Source organism: Wolffia australiana, chromosome 9 (genome assembly GCF_029677425.1).
Source record: "Wolffia australiana isolate 7733 chromosome 9, ASM2967742v1".
In the NCBI taxonomy this organism is placed as follows: Eukaryota; Viridiplantae; Streptophyta; class Magnoliopsida; order Alismatales; family Araceae; genus Wolffia; species Wolffia australiana.
Window position 1 is genome coordinate 4,763,620 of NC_135843.1, and position 20,707 is coordinate 4,784,326.

General features: G+C 37.7%; 2 protein-coding genes, 1 long non-coding RNA gene and 1 other non-coding gene across 8 annotated transcripts; 1 reads left to right on the top strand and 3 right to left on the bottom strand.

Moving 5' to 3' along the window:
* Positions 1-356: 356 nt before the first annotated feature.
* On the bottom strand, positions 357-825 carry LOC144707672 (uncharacterized). The gene has a single exon (XM_078580894.1). It carries the CDS (start codon positions 766-768, stop codon positions 493-495), a length of 276 nt encoding a protein of 91 aa, XP_078437020.1. The 5' UTR covers positions 769-825; the 3' UTR covers positions 357-492.
* A 5,387-nt stretch (positions 826-6,212) lies between these two features.
* LOC144707351 (DNA binding protein) lies at positions 6,213-20,016 on the bottom strand. Of its 3 annotated transcripts, none has more exons than XM_078580452.1 (20): positions 19,673-20,016; positions 17,184-17,291; positions 16,928-17,062; positions 13,606-13,967; positions 13,379-13,532; positions 11,471-11,612; positions 11,230-11,388; positions 10,936-11,102; positions 10,675-10,842; positions 10,435-10,575; positions 10,162-10,329; positions 9,919-10,062; positions 9,654-9,821; positions 9,195-9,563; positions 9,023-9,108; positions 8,753-8,956; positions 8,161-8,289; positions 7,846-8,073; positions 7,662-7,777; positions 6,215-7,586 (listed from the first exon to the last, which is right to left on the bottom strand). In XM_078580452.1, exons 1-20 carry the CDS (start codon positions 19,784-19,786, stop codon positions 7,477-7,479), a joined length of 3,372 nt encoding a protein of 1,123 aa, XP_078436578.1. In that variant the 5' UTR covers positions 19,787-20,016; the 3' UTR covers positions 6,215-7,476. The 3 variants fall into 3 exon arrangements, with proteins under 3 accessions (XP_078436581.1, XP_078436578.1, XP_078436580.1); XM_078580454.1 differs by having other exon boundaries at positions 19,565-19,694; XM_078580455.1 differs by lacking the exons at positions 9,195-9,563; positions 9,654-9,821 and having other exon boundaries at positions 6,213-7,586.
* LOC144707353 (uncharacterized) lies at positions 9,218-10,668 on the top strand. 3 transcript variants are annotated; one of them, XR_013582461.1, is made up of 4 exons: positions 9,475-9,612; positions 9,689-9,712; positions 9,828-9,886; positions 10,521-10,668. It is a non-coding gene; the product is annotated as an uncharacterized LOC144707353 (long non-coding RNA). The 3 variants fall into 3 exon arrangements; XR_013582462.1 differs by lacking the exon at positions 9,475-9,612 and adding an exon at positions 9,218-9,342 and having other exon boundaries at positions 9,689-9,886; XR_013582463.1 differs by lacking the exon at positions 9,475-9,612 and adding an exon at positions 9,218-9,342 and having other exon boundaries at positions 9,689-9,886; positions 10,320-10,524.
* On the bottom strand, positions 19,960-20,031 carry TRNAD-GUC (transfer RNA aspartic acid (anticodon GUC)). The gene has a single exon. It is a non-coding gene; the product is annotated as a tRNA-Asp (tRNA).
* Between the last annotated feature and the right edge of the window lie 676 nt (positions 20,032-20,707).

Below are 20,707 nucleotides of genomic sequence, written 5' to 3' on the forward strand. Positions count from 1 at the left end.
AGGGAGAGAGAAAGAGAGATAGAGGAAGAGAGAGAGAGAGATGTATCCAAGATTTTTCTCCAATACTTGAGCGAAGCAAAGAAAACAGACAGGAAACATCGCCATACAGAAGAAGATCAAACACGAGAGAGAGAGAGAGAGATATGTACAAGAGTGTACTATGCACCTGTCAACCGCTTCCGAGAGCTATTGTGAAGTAGAAATGCAGAGAGAAAGAGAGAGAGAGAGAGAGAAACTGTGAGAGTAAGAGATGAGCACAAAATTCTAGTCTAGACCCATCTACCAATCTGTACAGCTAATGTCAGGGGCAAAGACACAAAGAGAGAGAGAGAGAGATAGAGGAAGAGAGAGAGATGTGTCCAAGATTTGTCTCCAATACTTTAGCGAAGCAAAGAAAACAGAGAGGAAACGTCACCATACAGAAGAAGATCGAACAGGAGGGAGAAAGAGAGAGAAAAGGGAACTAGAGAGTAGAGAGAGAAAGCGAGGAGGCTAGAGCTGATCAGGCCAGAGAAAGGCTCCCATGGCGAAGGACCTCTTGTCAGCGAGAGACCCATCAAACGCCAGGCCGTATTCTCCGAGAAGCGCGTCAATTCTCCACGCCTCCATCTTCTCGTAATCCTCCTTCTTGTATCTCGGATAATGCAAAGGCATTTGAAATCCCTCCGTAGTTCTCTGCACCGCTGCCTGTTCTTCGTTTCCTCGCCGTTGAAGAGATGGACGGACGACTCCCACGGAAGAAAACCACGCCCAGCTGAGTTCTGCCATGGAATGAAGCGAGCGAAAGAAGAAAGAAGAGTTTTTTTTGACGTGGAAACGGTTAAGGGATTTGGTCTGGTTTTATGGGTGAAAGGAGAGAAGGGAGAGAAGATGGGGGGATGCGTGACTTAACAGCAATGAGGAGTATCATGGGTTGTGCGCTAGAAACGGACTTGGGCATGCTTGTTGTAAGCTTCGGAGAGAGTGAGTGTGCTTGGGTGCACGTCTCTCTGTTTCTGTCTATTTCTTGTACTCTGGTCACGATGGAGGCATGCATGTTTATTTGTTAAACACTCAGTTTACGTTAAGAGATAATCTTGACTCTAAAGTGAAGTTTAGGGTTTGAAAAGTCATCGTGACCGGTAATTTCAGAAGGTTTTATTCCATGCCTCTAGGGTTGCTCTGAAAAGGTGCAACTTTGCACTACAAATCTGCATGTTGTGTGCTTGTTTATCTCTCATGGCTTTTTTAAACCCTAAACTGTTATTTTTCTTGTCTCCTCCATTCCCTTTTATCTCTTTCTTTTACTCTGGCCACAATGAAGGCATGCGTGTTTATTTCTTGAGCACTCAGTTTATGTTGGGGAATAATATTGACCCTAAAGTGACAGTTTAGGGTTTGAAAAATCATGATAGAGAGTTGCAACTCCTTCAGTTATTTCAGAAGGTTTCTATTTCATGTCTTTAGGGTTGCTCTGAAAAGGTGTAATTTTGCACTATAAATCTGTATGTTATGCGCTTGTTGAGTAGAAGTGAAGTTCTTCCATTTATCTTGTCTCCTGCATTCCCTTGTCTCTCTTTCTTTTACTCATGTCACGATGAAGGCATGTGTGTTTATTTCTTGAACACTAAGTTTATGTTGGGGAATAATCTTGACCCTTGACAGTTAAAGTGACGGTTAAGGGTTTTGAAAAGCCATAAGAGAGAGTTTCAACTCCTCCAGTAATTCAAGAAGATTTTTATTCCTTGTATTTAGGATTTCTTTGAAAATTTTCTTTGTAAAGTTTCTTTGAAAAGGTGCAGGTTATGTGTTTGTTGAGTAGAAGTGAAATTCTTCCGTTTCTCTTATCTCACTTACTGTCTTGTCTCTCTCATGAGAGACTAGACATGAATATTTGTTTATGTATCCATGAAATCCTAAAGACACGGGTATCCATGAATATTAGTTTATAATTGAAATCGTTGGTATGGTTTGTTGTTTCTGTATATCAAAATGTTTATTGTATAACAGTCCATTGTAGAACTTATTTTCTTGCAGAAGGAGTTGCACTATTCATGCAAAATAATTCAGAGGGCAAAGAAAAATGTCCAGATCTTGTGAATAGCTACATATTTCTTGCTCATTGGATGGTATGTGCTTTGGAGAACACTAAAATCTGCATCGATGTATCCCTTATTGATATATAATCTTACTGGGAGTTTTTTATGCAAAAAGTCTATTCACTCAAAAAAAATAATTATTTTATTAACTAAAAAAAACATAGGTGGAGCTTCGATGTGTTAAGATCATCTCCACAACGAATAGATTTCCACATTTTTATGAATTTTAGGTGGATTCAAGCTTCAGGATGAAGACAGGGACGAGATGATCATAGATAGGGGGAAAGGGAAGAATAAAATTAGGCAAAACATCTTTTCAGTTTAACATTTCTGATAGGATTTAGCATTTAAATAATTGGGAAATATAGCATAACCTACTCCATTTATCTGCTTTTTGATGTTTATGATTGAGTTCATAAACATGAAAATGTGACCACAAGAGGAGATGAGCAAGGTTGAGATGCTGAATTTTCATGCTGTTTATTCTTTTAGAGTTCTTATTTGTTCTTATTTTCAGTATTTGCATCATCGGCAGAAGTGGTTCAACCCTGAAGAAGGCCATGTCCCACCCAATAATTATTTACAAAACTTGGGTGGACATCTCAATTCAGATCTGATTTTTTATTGTTGCCCTAAATGTCCACGACCATGATGATTATTTTCAGGTGTTATCAGTAAAACTGGAATGAGATTTTTTAGGCCGTCACATTGCTCTAGTAAATGTATGGCGATGTATTATTTAGTAAACCTAGAGTGAGGATTTTATCCAAGTCTTATCCATATAGTCGCAAATGACTCATGAGTTGTAGTACCATTGAGAGGTTAACCCTCTTAATTATTTCACAATTCTGACTGAAGCTTCCCCTCATTTTATTTAAATTTTATTGATCAGTATCATACCTAAATTATCCCTTTGTTTCAAAATTACCCATTCCTTGTTTATAGGTACAAGGTTGGGGAATTCTGATAATATATAATTTTTTATTCACTTTCCTATATAAGGGGATTTGGAGATGCAGATAAAAGGAATGATAATACATCACAGATTTTCATGATTTGACTTTTGGAGTTTTACAATGGATATTTAAAATTATATTCATAGAGTAAATTAAAATATAGTACACTTACATTTAGCTGTTTGATTTTTTATGAATTCACCAGTACTCAGAAATTTATTTACTTTTCCCGTTTTAGTATATCATAATGTTTAATTTGGTGTGAACTAAAAGATATACTCCTTGGTTTGAAATCAGTATTTCATAAATAATGTATTAGAGCCGGTGTAATGTATTTCCACCTTACAAATGAAATGGTAAATTCTTTTAGTTGGGACAAGATCTCAGAATGCATAATAAAATAAATATGCATCATATTGGAATTTTTAGAACATTTAAATGAATCATTTCATCGTCATACCAATAAATCGATTAATAAAATATACTATGAGGGACCAATCTTAAACTAAGTTTATTGATGAGGCTAACCAGTGGCATGAGAATATTGAATGCAGAATATTTCAAAACCCTTTTCAAAAGTAACATAAAATGGTAATTTGAAAATATTCAACCCCCAAACTTAAAGCGAGCATAAATATAAAGATATTCATGTTGTGATTTCCTTTTTCAATTGAAGTTGTGTTTCCTTCATGATTCAAGGCATTAATATTTTTATTAGCCTTCAAAGATATCATCTGACACAAAATTTCATAAGAATGATCTAAGAGGGAAAAATAACAATAAAACAGTATTCTGAATTAGAAGAAAATCATGGTTTTACTTGTAGGATAACTCACTACCTCCTCCTTTTGTGAAATGGGTAGGAATCTCCATCCATGTTTCTGGTTTTACCCCATCCATCTATTTTTCAACTAATTCACCAGTAAACATCAAGATGGATACTTTTATGTGTGATACTCCAAAAAAAATGGTTCTAAACTAATCAAGTGTCATAATGGTGTGAGAAGAACATTAAAATCACTTAAAAGATAGTAAAATCTGCCCTACATACTATACTTGTTACATATAAATAAGGATAAAAAACTATTGTATCCATTTGTGAATGTACACCCAATGGATAATTTGATCCTTATTGATGCAATGAGGCCAGATGAAGAAGAGTATGAACTTTTAGTGATACTATCATTTTTAAAATTTATTTTGAGATATTTTACTTCACTTATAAATCTTATGATAAATTAGCATTCACGGAAATTTTTATAAGAGTGTAATGAATTACAGCGTTATTATATTATTCATTTATCAGTTATAAAATTTCGTTAATTATTGAATACATATATTCCCTTCTTGTTAAAGAAATCAAATGAGCTTTCATGGATAGGAAAATATTTATATTATTGCTCAAATTGTTTGGAAAAAATATTTTTAATTAATACATGAATAGTGGGTTTTTAAGCTAATCCTATAGTTCTACCGAGCATCAGTTATTTTCTAGGACCACTACTTTCAGTGATAATTTAATTTTTTACCTAAAAATATTCTTGAAATTAAGATTACTAAGTCTGGTTTGACCATTGTAATATGAATTTCAGGTATTTATCCTTTGATTTATTTAAATGAATTCATTAGGTCCTTGAAATGTTTGTCATTGTCATGTTCTACATGTTACCGCATGTGGTTATTTGGCATCCATATCTTTCGGTAATAGGCTCGTAAGTGAACTTAACCCATAAATTATGGTTATAAACCTTACTGTATTTAACGTCATCCGACGTATAGACACAATCAACCGCCATAAAGATTTGCAAAAATGGAGAAAAATGCTCAATCCCGTCAAATTTTTAAAATAGACTTCTAGAGCATTTCATATCTACTATGAATATCGGTTATGATATTTGAGATGTTTTTTAAAATATATTTTTTAATCCAAAATTCGAAGGGAATGTTTGTCAAAACTTATTTTTTATGTAATTATCGTTAAATATCTAAAATTATATGCAGATTTATAGTTTCAGATGTTGTGTTATGAGGCTGTGACTGATGTCAAACTATTGAGCTTCACATACCAAAATAAGAAACATAAAGGAACTAGAAAACCTAATCACCCTCTTCCAATCAAGTCCATCATTTCTCAATTACTCAAGCAAAATGTATTATGCTACTCAATTTCTAAGCCTTCATGTCAAATATGTTCCATCTTAATGATCCTCGTTATTAATCCACCATTTTCGTTTTGCCATTCAGATCACTTCAGAATGGGTGGGGAGCCAATGAGAGAAGGGAAGAAGGATCGGCACCTGAAGAAGTATGGCCAAGGTGAATTTGATTCAAGGCTTTATCCTTAAATTTAAGTGTACATGATGATTTACAAAATATTATTTACATGGGACCCACTAGGCATATGTATCATTATGTTCTAGCCGCTCAAAAATCTTTATTGAGATCTCTCATTATTTATCTAGATAAATATATGAATTAATCAAACAAGGATTGATTTAACACAATCAATAGGTTGAGCTTTTAGCCAACGGGTACCAAGCTACACCACATGCTCTTGAAGATACAAACGAGTATATTCCCTCTCTTACTATCATAGGCTATCGTGGATGTATAGTCTCACATTCGCTTGATGTTCTTAGGATGATTTATGGAATTTTTTTAATTTTGAAACCTAATCGGTCATCCCAATTATTACCGACATGTTGGGAAATCATATGAGAACTTCTCTAATGTTTCACTTCCTTTGCTACTGGCTCCATTGCATCATCTTCCCTAGGTTGTATCCTCTTATACTAATGGAATTTGATCCCATTTGGACCACTCAATTATTTTTGTAAACTTTTTTTACCCAAGCTAAGACAGTTTGGAATTCCATGAATATAAACATGTTTGGTCATAGTCAAAGCATAGTCAAAGGACCACTTACACAATCATGAGGTTAAATGTTCTACTAAACTCATTAACTTCATACGACTTCAAAAATGCTCTATTATCTAAAAGTAATTTCAATAAAATATAAATTTACATATTCATTACATTGATATATTTTAAAGCAACTCCACTTGACTTCCTAGAAGTCGAAGAATATCACTGAAATTTTCTAAAGTTCTACTGATATAGACTTGGGTAGTATAAAGGAATGGATAAAGCAAAATTATGGACATATGAGTTGGTTAAGATTCAATTACATAAACAAGTTATTATAATTTGATGTATATAAGAGGCCATGAGATGGGAAGTGACATGTTCCATATGGTATAACCCACTTGGGACATGCTTTGATACTTCCCCTCAAGCTGGAGTGTATATAAAGAACACTTCCGTCTAGGTTTCCAAGGAGTCATGAGACACTCTTAATGTTCATGGTGAAGATGTCTGCAAACTGGTCAGACGAAGACGCACGCCACGTTTTTATAACTCCCCGCAATATCGTGTCATGCATGATGTGGAATTGATCTCAACATACTTACAACACTCATGGAATGTTGACTTCCCAGCAATGAAGATGTCAAAATGGTTATATGCACAGGCATGAACGTCTAACACGTAACATCCAAGTCTCGTAGACGAGACTGAAGCCGCACCGTTTCACGGGCTGTGTCGGCCATGGCGTGGTACTAGACTTCTGCACTAGAACAAGAAACTACCTCTTCTTTTGAAAAGCTCCAGGTAGGGGTTCAATGCTCGGCATCGGAATAAAGGAGGTAATAATAGAGTATGTTTCGAGAACTCTCGCCTACTACCACACCATTGCTGATAATTATCTTCAAAAAAAACCATTGCTGATAATTTTGGGCCAATAATTTATTGGCTTGGCAGCACATTTCCATGAGAAAAGCTGTTCATCGTCTAACTACTTGGGTTTATCATTGAACCAAACTAGAGTTTGGTGCATGTCTAACCAAGGGTGTCAACAATGAACAAGAATTTATCATTCTTTCTTGGGGGTCCAGCATAAGAAGACATTCTCTATTCGCATCACCAAAAAATTATTTTTGAATTAATTCGCATCACCAATAACTGAATATTATTGATGTGCGTGATAAGTGCTCCAGAAAAATAGGCATTTTCAAACTTCAAATCATTTTATCATGCATTAATTGGTTGACATATTCTACGGAAACCTTAATCAGATATCAGTTTGCCCTGCGTCAGATATCAGGACAAACGTCAGCCTGCAAACACTACCTGTCACACATTCTCAAATCCAGGCATGAGTTGACCAGAGTTGAGCTGCATTGTCTTAGAGTTGACCATGATATTTATCAAAACATGAACTTTGACTTTTTCACTTTCTAGTTCATTACATCAAAATACATGACCCTCTCCCTATGTCTCTCTCTTTCTCCCTAACTCTATATTTACCTCAACCAATATGGGGCCTTTAAACTTTAGTAAAAAATCTATTATGAACTTGAGTGAGAGATAGAGAGAGATAGGCATCACCTGGCAGCCTTGGATAAGATGTACATCTTCAACTCGCACTCATCGCCTACCACCGCAAAAATGCCAGATTTCTCATCCGCCACAACCGAAGTGACCGCTCCCCCTCCTGACACCACTTAACATCGCTCAAAACAAACAAAAAATAAAATAAAACTAATAAAATGCCATTTTAAATGCTAACCCGTAAATGGGTGAAGATCTGCTGACTTCCTCCCTGTGGTCAACTCCCACAAGTACACGTGGCCGTCTCCCGTTCCGATGATCCCCAGATCATCAATCACTCCCACAGCGGACGCCCTGTGACACAAAAAAATTATTTTAGAAAAAACTATAATCATGAAAATTAATCAGCTGAGAGGGAGTACCGGATATCTAAAACGCGGCCGACGTGTAGCGAATCCTGGACTAGGAGAGAAAGTCTCCAGCCTTGTTCCTCTGAGTGGAAAAAGGCCCAGAAAGAATCGGGTTCCTTTGCCTTCGATAATGGGCCGACTATATTTTGGCCCAATGAAAACCAGCCCACAGGAATAAACCCAGAGACTCTATTCCCAGGGGCAGAGAATCTCGCCATCCTCGTCTTCCGTTTGATGTCCCTAGTGAATTACGAAGAATCAATCGACGAGAGAATCGAAGATGAAATGGGCTGGGCCCACTGGATTGCGGAAGGGCCCATATCTTACCAGAAACAGAAATCTTGAGCGCCGTTATGACCCAATATCAGGGAATCAAGGCCCGGTATCCGCTTTAGCGCAACGCCATCTGATACCACAAAATCGAAGCCTGGTAGGGAAAACTCTTCCACGCACTCCCTGCATCTCATCGGCATGTGTGAGCAAGAATTTTGTAAGAGTGTACATTTTTTCTATCGATTGGGTTAAATCGAGTGAACGAGTAATTGTTTGTCAGGCAAACAAACATAAAAAATAAAAGAAAATCCACAATATTCTAGAATATTGTATGTAATTTATCTTTGATTCGCTCTTTGACATTAGTTACCACAAAACCAAACTCCGTTAAGAAAACTCTCCTACAAGTACTTGTTGTTCTACAAAGGAATTGAGTAATATGAGAATGAAACCAAATTTAATAAAATTCATATTTAATTATGCATAAGAAGAAATACGGATAATAAAGTATAATACGGTTGACGGGTTTAGGGTTTAGGCTTTTGATATGTTGAGCTGGATGACTAGACTAAGAATAAAAACTATTAGAAAATTAAGGAAATGAATAAATTAAGTCGGAAATTTTGCAAAAAAATTATTAAAATACCTCCAGGGTGGATCCATTAGCCAGACCTGCAGGGACCCCCTTTCTTCGAATCCAAGAAGATGATTTGTTTCTGAAGCAAAGATGGAGACAACACGCCAAGTTGATTTTAGCTCTGCCACCGGGGACGCAAAACCATGCTCAAGACGAACAATCTTGACGGAATTAGACGTGCATATACGGCAGGCGCATTTAATGTTCTTATCCCTGAAATTGAAATAATTCTGAGTGATGGAATAAACCCTCAATTAAATAAATTTAATTAAGATAGACCTGCAGAAAGGGGCCCTGACGTAATTGGCTAAGACAAGGTGCCTGCCGTCTGGAGTAAGCTGCAAACCTTGACTTTCGGCCAGAACCTATGGAAAAAGGCAATATTAATCAAATGTTAAGAGAAAAAGGGGGGAAAAAAAAGACAATTCTAAGAAAAGATTTAAAATTCTACTCTTGGGTTGTCAGGACTTTTGCCAGAGATTGAGAAATTAATCGATGAGAAACCAAGAAAAGAAGGTCCAGTCGCGGGCCGGGGATTTCGGATTGAAATCTGGTAGAGGAAGATGAGCCCATCAACTCCTTGGCCGGGCCCACAGAAGGTGCAAATAATAGCTTTATCCTCTTTGATTTTCATCAGCACGGATCGAACAGGAAGTGGGTGAAGATAACAACCCAGCAGCTCCGCAAAATCTTGACATTGATCATCAATTTTCAATTCATTTTGACATGATTGAGCTGAAAGTCGACCGGTATTTTTTGTGTCTCGAAAAATTATAGTCTCTGTAAAGGGAACCGTTGGTTTGGGATTATCCTGCACGGTCTTTATTCAGGAGAAATTTAGGCGGGGAAAATTCTAATAGATGATGATGGTAAAGGATAATTTTTAATTTTCATTTTTAGTTTGACTGACCTCTGAAAAAGGACCGATTTTTCTTTTTGTGACAGAACGGATGACCAGCCCTGATTCTGGTAATTTGTTGCAAGAATCGCCCGTCCGACTATCATTTTTATTATTAACTGTACCAATATTATCAGAAATAAGATCTTCCTCGTCACTGTTTTTGACAGTGGGATTATCCTGCAGGGGTTTATTCAGGAAAAATTCAGTCTGGCGGAAATTGTAGAAAATGAGAAAATAAAAAGGTATCTTAAACTGCTATGTTATTTCAACTGACCTCTGAAAAATAATCGAATGATCTTCTGATAGAACCGAAGCTTTGTTCTGTTTCTAGAGTCATGCTATTAACTTTATTATTATCCACAGAAATATTATCAGAAATAGGATCCACCTCGAGGCTGGTTTTGGCTTTGGGATTATCCTGCAGGACGTTTATTCAAGAGAAAATCAGTGTCGCCAAAATTAAAATAAATGCAAAATAAAAAAGGATATGGCAATTTCTATTTTTATATCGACTCACCTCTAAAAGAGAACCGAGTTTTATATTTATGATAGAGCTGATGCCCTGTCCTGGTTCGGCTAAACCGCTGCAAGGATCACCGATTGCATTATTGTTCTTATTATCATCTGCACCAGAGTTATCAGAAATAAGATCTTCCTCGCGGCTGTTTTTGACAGGGGAATTATCCTGCACGGGGTTTATTCAGGAGAAACTCAGTCTTGCGAAAGTTTCAATTTATGAGAAAATTAAATGAGGATATTTATAATTTATGTTTTTTTTATTCTGACTGACCTCGGTAAAATATTTTACTTTGTCGATAAAACCGATGCTTTCTCCTGATTTGCTAGTAATTTTATTAATTTGATTATTATCTGCAGAAATATGACCAGAAATTAAATCTTCATCGACGATGTTTTTAGCATTGGGATTATCCTGCACGGGTTTATTCAAGAGAAATTCAGTCAGCTTAAAATTGTAATAAATGAGAAAAATAATAACAATATTCTAATTTCTGTTTTCATTTTCGCTGACCTCTGAAAAAGAATCCGTTCTTATTTTTCTGATATAATCGATGCCCTCTGCTGATTCTGGTACTATGCCGCAAGAATCGCCCAGCCTGTTATTCTTGATATCATTACCTGCGTCAACATTATCAGGAATAGGATCTTCCTTGAGGATATTTTTGGGATTAGAATTATCCTGCACGGGATTTATTCAGGAGAAACTCAGTCTGGAGAAAGTTCTAGTGATAAAAAGGAAGATTTTTGGAAATTCAATTTTTTATCAACTGACCTCGGTAAAATAGTCAATTTTTGTCATAGAACAGATGCTTTGGCCTGATTTTCCTGTTTGGTCCTCATTTTTATTGTTCCCCGCATAAGTATTCTCAGAAATAGGATCTTCCTCAAGGCTGTCCGGCACAATAAACTGGGCACCTCCCTGTGTACCCTGTTCAGGGCCTAAATAAAGATAAAAGTATATTTAAGCATTTTTATACAAAATCAATTAAAAATATTTAATGAAAGATGGCCAAATAGGGTCCGAGTTTAGAACACGAAAATAATATTTTAAAGCAAACAAATATACCTCGCAAAGGAAAGCCAACTCTCCTTCTCTTGTAAGTTTTTGTGAGTAAAGGAACAGCACTTGGGAGCAAAAGTTCCATCATTGTTCTTGCAGCGTCGTTGTCTACAAAATCTGATTTTTCTCTTTTCATTTGGGTACAAACAGATGTATCAATTTCACCTGGAAATTAAAAAAATGATAAAATGAGTATAAAATTCACTGAGCAACATAGACATCAAGAGACAACGCAAAGAGAAATAACCTTGGACGGCGTCAACTGAGTCTGGAATGTTCATATCTCTGATGTTTGCATCAATCAAGAGATTATTTCCAATTAAAGAGGACTCATTCCCTTCCCGAATCAGTTCTTCCATTTCCATCTCCAAATCTTCAGACTTGCCATGCTAAAAAATGACATGTTAACTTCAATCAGTATGTGATAAGTATCTGGTGTTCTTATCAGGGTGAGTACAGGAACTGAGGGAGAGGGTGGCAGTAAGATCATCGATGAGAAGAGAGGAAAGGGGAGGATCTGTTTAAAGGGAAAATGACTCACATACCCTGGAAAGTAACATGACATAAATGCCCCTAGTGACTCAGATGACTATAACGCTCCTAGTTATGACTGGGTTTGTATCAGTATGCAAAGAATAGAGAAGGCTATGAGTAACGCTCTTATTAGAGCAGGATATTATTAAAAAGGCATTGGCAATTTCCATTCCAAATTTTTTACGAAATGAAGAACAAATATTTATTCCTTATATTCATAATTTTAGGGAAAGTTTTCTAAAAAAAACGGTCCAGAGCCATAGTTCAGAAGAGTGGAATCAGAAAGGATTTTATTACTTAACAGAATGAAAATAGAAAAAAAAACTCTGTCATGCAAAAAAGCTACATTCAAACTCGCATTCCTCTCACGAATCTCACGAACAATCTTATTTTTTCATGTTCTTAATGTCTGAAATGTCATCTGTTTTTCTGAAAAACTACGTACCTAGAGGGCAAAACTATATAATTAGGATTTGGCGTCAATTATGAGATGTTGTGTGGATGATGGCGATGAATATCATACAAGTCATTGTCATCTAGTTTCCGAGGGTCATCACCATCTTCTCCACCCCCCTTTGGAGTCACCACTGTCATAGTCACTATCATTCATTCAAGCCCAAAAACAGACGACAATGAGGGATAATGTCAACAATGACTGACAGAGACCTCAGTTACTAAGGATTCAACATTTATGCATTTGGCTCAAGATACCTACACTGATGCTGATTATGCTGGATCAGTGAATTGACTGCCGGTCAACCACTGGGTACTCTACATTCTTAGATGGAAATGTAGCTACTTGGTGGAGTACAAGGCAAAAAATGGTTAACCTATCAAGTGCAGAGGCGGAATTTGGAGCACGACTAAAAGTCATTTATGAAATACCCTGGATCATAGAAATTTCTAGGATCTTCTAGTCGTCATTGAACGCCCCAATGTATTGTGTCATCATGGTGCACATCTGAATAACATATTCCCAAAAACTAGCCGTTAGACCCTGTAGGGAGGCCTTGTTTATCTATATGTATCTCTTCCTCTTCTCAATAAAAGTATCGGGTGTTTTACGTCTCTTGCCACTCGATTGGTGCCCTGGCGTAAGCTTGACATATTGCGACAGAAAATTGGTAACGGAAATCACTCATAATCCAGTACAGCATGATCAAATGAAACATGTTGAGATTGACAGTACTTTCTAGGGAAAATTGATCACCAAATCATTTCCATGGAGTATGTTCTATCAATTAATTGTGTCTCTGGTGCTTACGAAATGAGTCATCAGGATTCAAAGCATTGATTCTGCAACTTGAGGAGCGTCAGCCGGTATATTAATATACTATGATTATCTTTCCCCTTCTATTCCGTACCTTTTTTAGATCCTCATTATAAGGCCTCTCTAGGGTACATTTTCTTTCTTAAGGTTGTTGGCACACTGAGACCTGTATAAAAAGGGTTTTCCTTCCATTGAGATGAATGAAGCTCTTCATACACCTGTCTAACCCTAACCTCTCTCAACTATGACTTGAAGTTTCCGACAACATGACACTGAGGAATCGTCTAGTGTAAGCATGACCAAACAGTAATGAAAAAATTTGCGAATAAAGAAGATGAATCTAGTTCATACCATTACATCAGCAACAGCAGAATCCACGTGGTACACAGATTGCAGATGCTCAGAAGGAAAAACATCTCCATCCAGAAATGGACCAAGCTCAGACGACTTTGAAGATAAATCACCCTCAGTTGTCAGAGGAGCTTGCTGGTGCAACGCAAATTGGCTGTACGAAGATTAAAGAATGGTCCTAGGCAAGCTTAAATAATATCAAATTGTTGCAAGGAAATGCATCATACCCTGAGAGAGAAATCTCACGAGAAATGTTCCCATCAATTGAAGTAATCTCGTTTATTTGCGGGGATCTAGTTTCCATCACCTGATTTGTGTCTCCAGTAGGAAGCTCGCAAACAAGTCGAGCATCTGTTTTTCTCTTAAATTTGTTGCGTTTCTTACTTCTCTTCCTAGTTCCATGCTGCTTTCCGAGGTGCACGAGTAAATCAAGTGGTGGACAAATTTTAGAGCCTGAAACTTCTTTATCTGACGTAGAAAATACAGAGAGAGAACTGGGTGAAGGAACAATTTGTTCTGCCACCCCATGGACATTGGCTGCAAGTTCACGCAGGAGTCTCTGAACTGAAGGGTTTCTGAACCCAAAGAGCTGAACACATAATGCAGAAATACGTTAAGATACTTATTCAATGATACGTGAAAATACAAAATGAATAACATAAAATAGTAATATTTTAGCAAGGACCATAAACGCAATCAAGTTGAGCAGGCTGCTCTTTGGAAAGGCAGCATTACGAGTATATTGTGACAAAATACCCGGAAAGTAAAACAGATAATGTTCACAGGATAACGAGATAGTATGCATAAGTAATAAACGTAAATAATTTAGCATCTTATTCAATGACAGATGGCAACAGAAAATGAATAATAATAATAAGGAATAATATTAACGAGGAATACGCTTCAGCAGGTAGTTGCAATACTATGATTGTAACCAAGTTGAAAAAGTTTCAGTTCAGACGGTCTGCATTATGAGTTTATTTGTGGGGAAAACAGAAAGAAAAAAGATTGCATTCAAAGAATAATGAGTATCCTAATCCCCTCTTAGCGGTAGTCACATCTTCTCCTTAACTCATATTTCCTTTGAAATAAGGCGCCCTCCCTTTAGGAGAGTAGGCGGTAGTAACGTCTTCTCCCTTTGGAAGTGTTCCCCCTCTCTCTCCCTTCTGCGTCTGAACCTCATATCTTCCTCTGCAATCTCCCGTCCCCTCATGATTGTCTCCTCTTCACTACCTCTTTATGCAGCTTGCCCCTGATCGATTCCTACCCTCCCCAGCTCGGCCTCTCCCTTGACTATTCACATTCTCCTCGCCACCCCAGGAACTCTCTTCCACTGTTAAAAATTGGGCAAATACTACGAAAGAGCATCAACTATTGATTTTGTAAGCCAGGCAGCATGAACTTTCATGCTTGTCTAAAAAATAGCAAGAACCAATAAGAAGACGCCAAGTGGCGTCTTCTTTTTCCCCCCCCAGTGGCGGTCAAATGCTGACGTGGTAGCCACCGTGGCAGCCAGGCGGACTCCACGGTGGCATCCACGTCTCCGGCCGCCACCGACGTCGCCCGTCTCCGTCCGCCCACGCCGCCGCCCGTCTCCGGCCGCCGCCGACGCCAGCCGGAGACTTCTTCTTCTTCTTCTTCTTCTTCTTCTTCTTCTTCTTCTTCTTCTTCTTCTTCTTCTTCTTCTTCTTCTTCCGGTGGCCGGAGAGGGGCGCGTCGGCGGCCGGAGATGCGCGCGGCGGCCGGAGATGGGCGTCGGCAGCGGACGGAGACGGGCGGCGGCGGGGGACGGAGACGGGCGGCGGCGTGGGCGGACGGAGACGGGCGGCGTCGGCGGCGGCCGGAGACGTGGATGCCACCGTGGAGTCCACCTGGCTGCCACGGTGGCTACCACGTCAGCATTTGACCACTGCTGGGGGAAAAAAAGAAGACACCACTTGGCGTCTTCTTATTGGTTCTTGCTATTTTTAGACAAGCATGAAAGTTCATGCTGCCCGGCTGACAAAATCAATAGTTGATGCTCTTTCGCAGTATTTGCCCTTAAAAATTACATGAAGACGATGCATCCCAAGAGGAACTTATCACATCCTCATCTCGTAGTAGTGCCCCCTGGGAACCACGGTGGTTGACAAATCAAAGGAGATGCTTAAATCTGGGGATACCATCGTAAGATATAATAGCGACAAAGATTGACATTTAAGGCGAAAAAATCCATAAATCTAATTAAATTTTCATTTTTCTCTAGAAAGGAAGTGCAAGGCCCCAATACAATCTAAGGGGTATTTCAGTCATTTTAGCTTTCGGTTAGTTCTGTTAAAATCCCAATGGAGATCAAATGAAAATCAAGAAAAACAAGAGGAATATAAGACAGAAGAGAGATAAGGAAGATGAGAAGTTGGAATGACTTAGGCCTCACTGGCTTCTGAATGGGGAGTTCTTGCCCTAACGACAGTCAGATACAGTTACTCATGCCAAGAAACCTCAAATGATCATTCATCCAATAAAAGTTGTTGCTAATGGCCTTGCAACTGGATATTTATAACCCTAAGATCGTTCAAGAATCGATAACTCTTCTCACCCAAGACCCAGTCACTGACTGAGCCTTGTCGACCAGATCTTCTGCGATGAGTCCTTATCAGGACTATACTTAAAATATAAGACATTATTTGAAATCAAGGTTCATCCACATAGATTGACGTTTGAGGGGAAAAAAAATCCACAAATCAAATCAAAATTTTCAAACTACCCTGAAAAGTAAGTGTTAGATCCCTTCACACTATTTGGGGTATTCCAGTCCTTTTTACTTTAGGATAATTCCCCTTCAAATACAAACCTAACCTCAAAGATTGTTTCCTGAAAGAGACCTAGCCCAGTTCTCTATCAGCACATTAAAACTGTAACAAGTACCAAGAACACCATTCATTGGAAAACCCAAATGCAACAGGCAGCCAGTACATTTGCAAAAAAAACTCAAACAAATTATTTTTTGAGATATTAGACACTTTAGAAAAGCAAGTTTGACGTGGCATTAAAATACTGAAACTTAGTGGAATTGACATTAACATAAAGGTGTTAACTAAATGAGACAATGTCTTCACAAGTGAAACTATTTGAATGTAATTCAATACTTCTCTGGACAAGTGTCATCATGAACCAATGCATAATCCATGTAATAATATTCATCGCCACCAAATCAACTGCCAGTAGCGTTTAATATAATGACGAAAAGATGATGATAAGGTGTCATTCCTCTGTGATTAGCCTCCAACAGGATGATGATGACAATAACGAGACAAAGTCGCCGTCATGAGTCGTCGTCATCGCTTTGTTAGCCGTGCTCTGATGATGAGAGACTATGACAAAATAATCATTGTCAATAGTATGCAGGAAGACGAGGATGATTTGTCCTGGGGCAGATGATGATAATGAGATCATCAGCGCCACTTAAGCTGAAGATCATGACAATGACGATGATGGATTTTTGGATGATGATGCTGATTTTCGTCATTATTGTTAAACATTAAATTTCCAGAGAGAGACATAACTTGCCTCAGTGCCATCTATTTTCCCACAAAATCTTTTTCCGTTCCAGTTCTTCACTTTGGGCCCGCACTTTTTCCAGAAATACTCCCAACATTCATCAGGCGTCCGACCTGAAAAGGAATGACCAGCAGCAGATGTGATCTGCAGCACAAAACATGTTCAGAACATTTCAAAAAAACAACATTTCAAACTATTGTGATTTGAAGTTTTTCAAATCACATTGAAATTTATTAAAGAAGAAGAATAATCAAGGTGGACGAACCATGAATCCAGGGCCTTTGGTGCCCTCTTGTATCTCCATTTTGTATGGGACCGCAGAGTATGTACGAAGAGCTTGATAGCCAACTGGGTAGGGATATCGATCTTTCCCCTGTACAATAACAAAAAAATGAAAGGTAAACTGATAAAATCCGAGAATCTTGAAGAACACCTAATTTCTTGCTCAACATGAAGTTAATCTGGTAGCTGGATCTTCGGAGATGTATTAGGAAGTAAAAACATCAAAAAATCAGCAGTTCGAGCCACTACAATTCAGATAGAAGAAAAAAAAAAGGCAAATTATAATTATTGGAAAGATGTTGTAGCAAAAAAACTGTCTATCAATCAACGGGAGCATCCAATTTGTCTCAATAACGAGACTGATAATGAGTCAAACTCGACTATCAATCCCATATTTGTGAAAGAATACCAAAATTTCCAGCATAGATTAACTTAGACGTCCTGGAGATGTCTTCCGCCAACAATAAAGATAAAATGGAGTATGCCAAGTTGTAATCATCGAAAATAGATATCAGCTAAAACGCAGCCAACTGCCTTGATAGAAAAAGACACAAATCCACTAATTCTGAAGAACAACTTAATCTCCAGCTTAGCATTAAGCTTATCTGATAGTTAGACATCCCCGATATGCATTTGAGCATAAAACATCAAAAATCAGCAGCCACAGCACAAGCGATGAAGATCCAATGGTATAAGCCAAACTAAAAACATTGAAAAGAGGAAAGATCAGCTAAAAATCTGTCGATATGTCTTGATAACGAAACTGATCGCAATAAAGCCCATGTTCTTTAAGAACACCAAAGTCTACCGCAGATTAAACTAATCATGTGGAATATGCAAGTTCTGATCATCGAAAATATGGAATATCAGGCAAAACTCACCCGATCTATTACCTTGAGAGCCCAACGACAAGACCGATTAAATGTTGACCCGTTACACTCTTAGGCGTAATGCAAAAGGTAGATAATCAAGCATAGAATTACACTTACCCGATTATAGATTGAGCTAACCCGACAGATAGATCTCTATTTTATGTATTCGGACATCAAAACATCAAAAATAAGCTAGTCCCTTGAAATAAGCCAAGTTATAATCACCGGAAAGAAGGGATATTTGTTTAAACTCCCCTTATCTGACACCACCAAACGCCCAAATTTAAGTGCAAAGACAAGACCGATTGGATCCCAATTGCTACACTTGGGGAAAAGTGACGAAAGGTTAGCATTAAGCCATCCAATAGCCAGACGTGCTAGAGATTTATCCAAACATGAAAAATATTACTTGAATCTCCGCCAACCAATCTCGATAATGAGACTGATAACAAGTCAGGTCAGCATAAAGCCCTATATTTTGAAGAACACCTTAATCTCCGTCTTAGTATTAAACTAATTCGATAGGTTGACATCCCGAAAATATATTGGGACGTCAGTATACCAAAAATTAGCTAATCATTAAGAATATACAACCTATCATAATCTGAAAGGACTATCTGCAAAAACTCCACTGATCAGATACTTCTCGAGTCCAAAATTTGATTTAAGAGAAATATGCGATAGCTAATCCGATAGGTAGACATCGGAAATGTATCCGGACATGAGAACGCCAAAAATAAGGCAATCACATGTAATATACGAGTCTAATCATCTGAAATAGGGAATCTCAGCTAAAACTCCACCAATCTGATTCCTCACGTGTCCAAAACTTAAGTCCAGAAACACTACTTTTTGGGAAAATATCGAAATCGCGAGGCTGATACCAAATCCGATCAACAAAAAGCGCTATATTTTGAAGAACGCTTAAATTTTTATGCATGGAAATCCCCATAGGTAACCATCCGGAGGTGAATTCGGACATGAGAACACCGAAACAAAGGTAATCATTAAGAACAACAAGTCATAACCATCTGAAATAGGGAATATCAGCAAAAACTCCGCCGATCTGATACTTCTCGAGTCCATAATTAAGACCAGAAACGCTAAATTTTGGGGAAAATAATGAAATCACGAGGCTCATCGTAGGAAATCCCGACAAGTAAATAACCGGCTGTGTAGTTTTCTTTTGAAAAAGCTATCCGGACGTGTATTGGTCATGAGAACAGCAAAAATAAGGTAATTGGTAAGTATCACAAGCCATAATCATCTGAAATAGGAAATATCAGCTAAAACTCCGCCGATCTGATAACTCTCGAGGCCAAAATTAAGTCTTTAAACGCTAAAGATAGCGGAAAATAATGAAATCACGAGGTAGGCTCGTCGTAGGAAATCCCGAAAGGTATAAATCCGGCTTCGTATTTTGTCATGAGAAAAGCAAAAATAAGGTAACCAGTAAGAATCACAAGTCCAAATCATCTGAAACAGGGAATACCAGCTAAAAATCCGCCGATCTGACACACCTCGAATCCAAAATTAAGTCCAGAAACGCTAAATTTAGGGGGAAAGATTGAAATGCAGACAAGGAAGAGCGAGAGAGGACCCGAGAAGAGCTCCAGTACTTCTTTTCCAGTGGACCAGTGTAGAGAACGCCGATGGAGACGATTTCGAGGTCATCAGATTTGTCTTCACCGCAGCTTTCCATGACAGATTTCATCGGATAAATCGCGCGATCGGATTGAAACAAGCTTCGGAGAGAGGATCGACGCAGAAGCGGATCATCTTTGCAGAGATTTCGGAATGAGGCCGTTCCCGCCAAAACAATAGAGAGAGAGAGAGAATTTGATAAATGATATAAAAATTGGGAGCAATTTTAAATATAAGTATTTACGCCGCTGCCGGGGATCGAACCCGGGTCACCCGCGTGACAGGCGGGAATACTCACCACTATACTACAACGACTTGTTGAAAGGAGCGAATCTTTAAATTATATAATTTATCTCTTTTCTAACTTCATATTACTTACAAATATATAAATTAAACTCAAATTCTTTTCAGTTCAGTATTAGTTAAAAATATATAATTAATTTGACTGGTAATATTTTTTCAATTTTAAATGGTTCTATACTTCTATGGTTATGCCTTGCAGTCATTTCCCATTGGCATATACCTAGGTATAGGTACTTTGTTGGCTTATGCTTTCTATGAATCCATAGGCAATTTGTTTAGATGTTTGGTAACGTAGATGTGAGCAATATATAATATATTTACTTGCATAATTAATTTGGCTATTATTCCCACATTAGGTTTAAATTTTTTAAGCTTTTCTTGTAAGGCCTTAGCGTCATTTCCGATTTGCATCTACCTCAATATAGGTAACTTGTTGGCAGGTTACTCCTTTTGATATTTTCATGTAACTAGGTTTGATGTTTGGTGATATATATTTTTAAAATATATAATGTATTCAATTTAACACTTAATTTGGCTAGTCTTCTTGTATCATGTCTAAATGGTTTAAGCTTCTCTAATCAGGCCTTGGCATCTACTGGTATATGGTTACTTTTATGGCTGAAGATTCATAATGATCCTTAGGTAATAAGGTTTAATTTTTGTATCTTTCCATGTTTCTATTATGAAT

Excerpts from the sequence above, each read along its gene's own strand:
- LOC144707672 (XM_078580894.1), bottom strand. The coding sequence starts at position 768 with ATGGCAGAACTCAGCTGGGCGTGGTTTTCTTCCGTGGGAGTCGTCCGT.
- LOC144707351 (XM_078580452.1), bottom strand. The coding sequence starts at position 19,786 with ATGAAATCTGTCATGGAAAGCTGCGGTGAAGACAAATCTGATGACCTC. Across the intron at positions 17,292-19,672 it reads AGTACTGGAGCTCTTCTCGG|GGGAAAGATCGATATCCCTA; the intron begins GTCCTCTCTCGC and ends GTTATTGTACAG. Across the intron at positions 11,389-11,470 it reads CTCAGTTGACGCCGTCCAAG|GTGAAATTGATACATCTGTT; the intron begins GTTATTTCTCTT and ends TTTAATTTCCAG.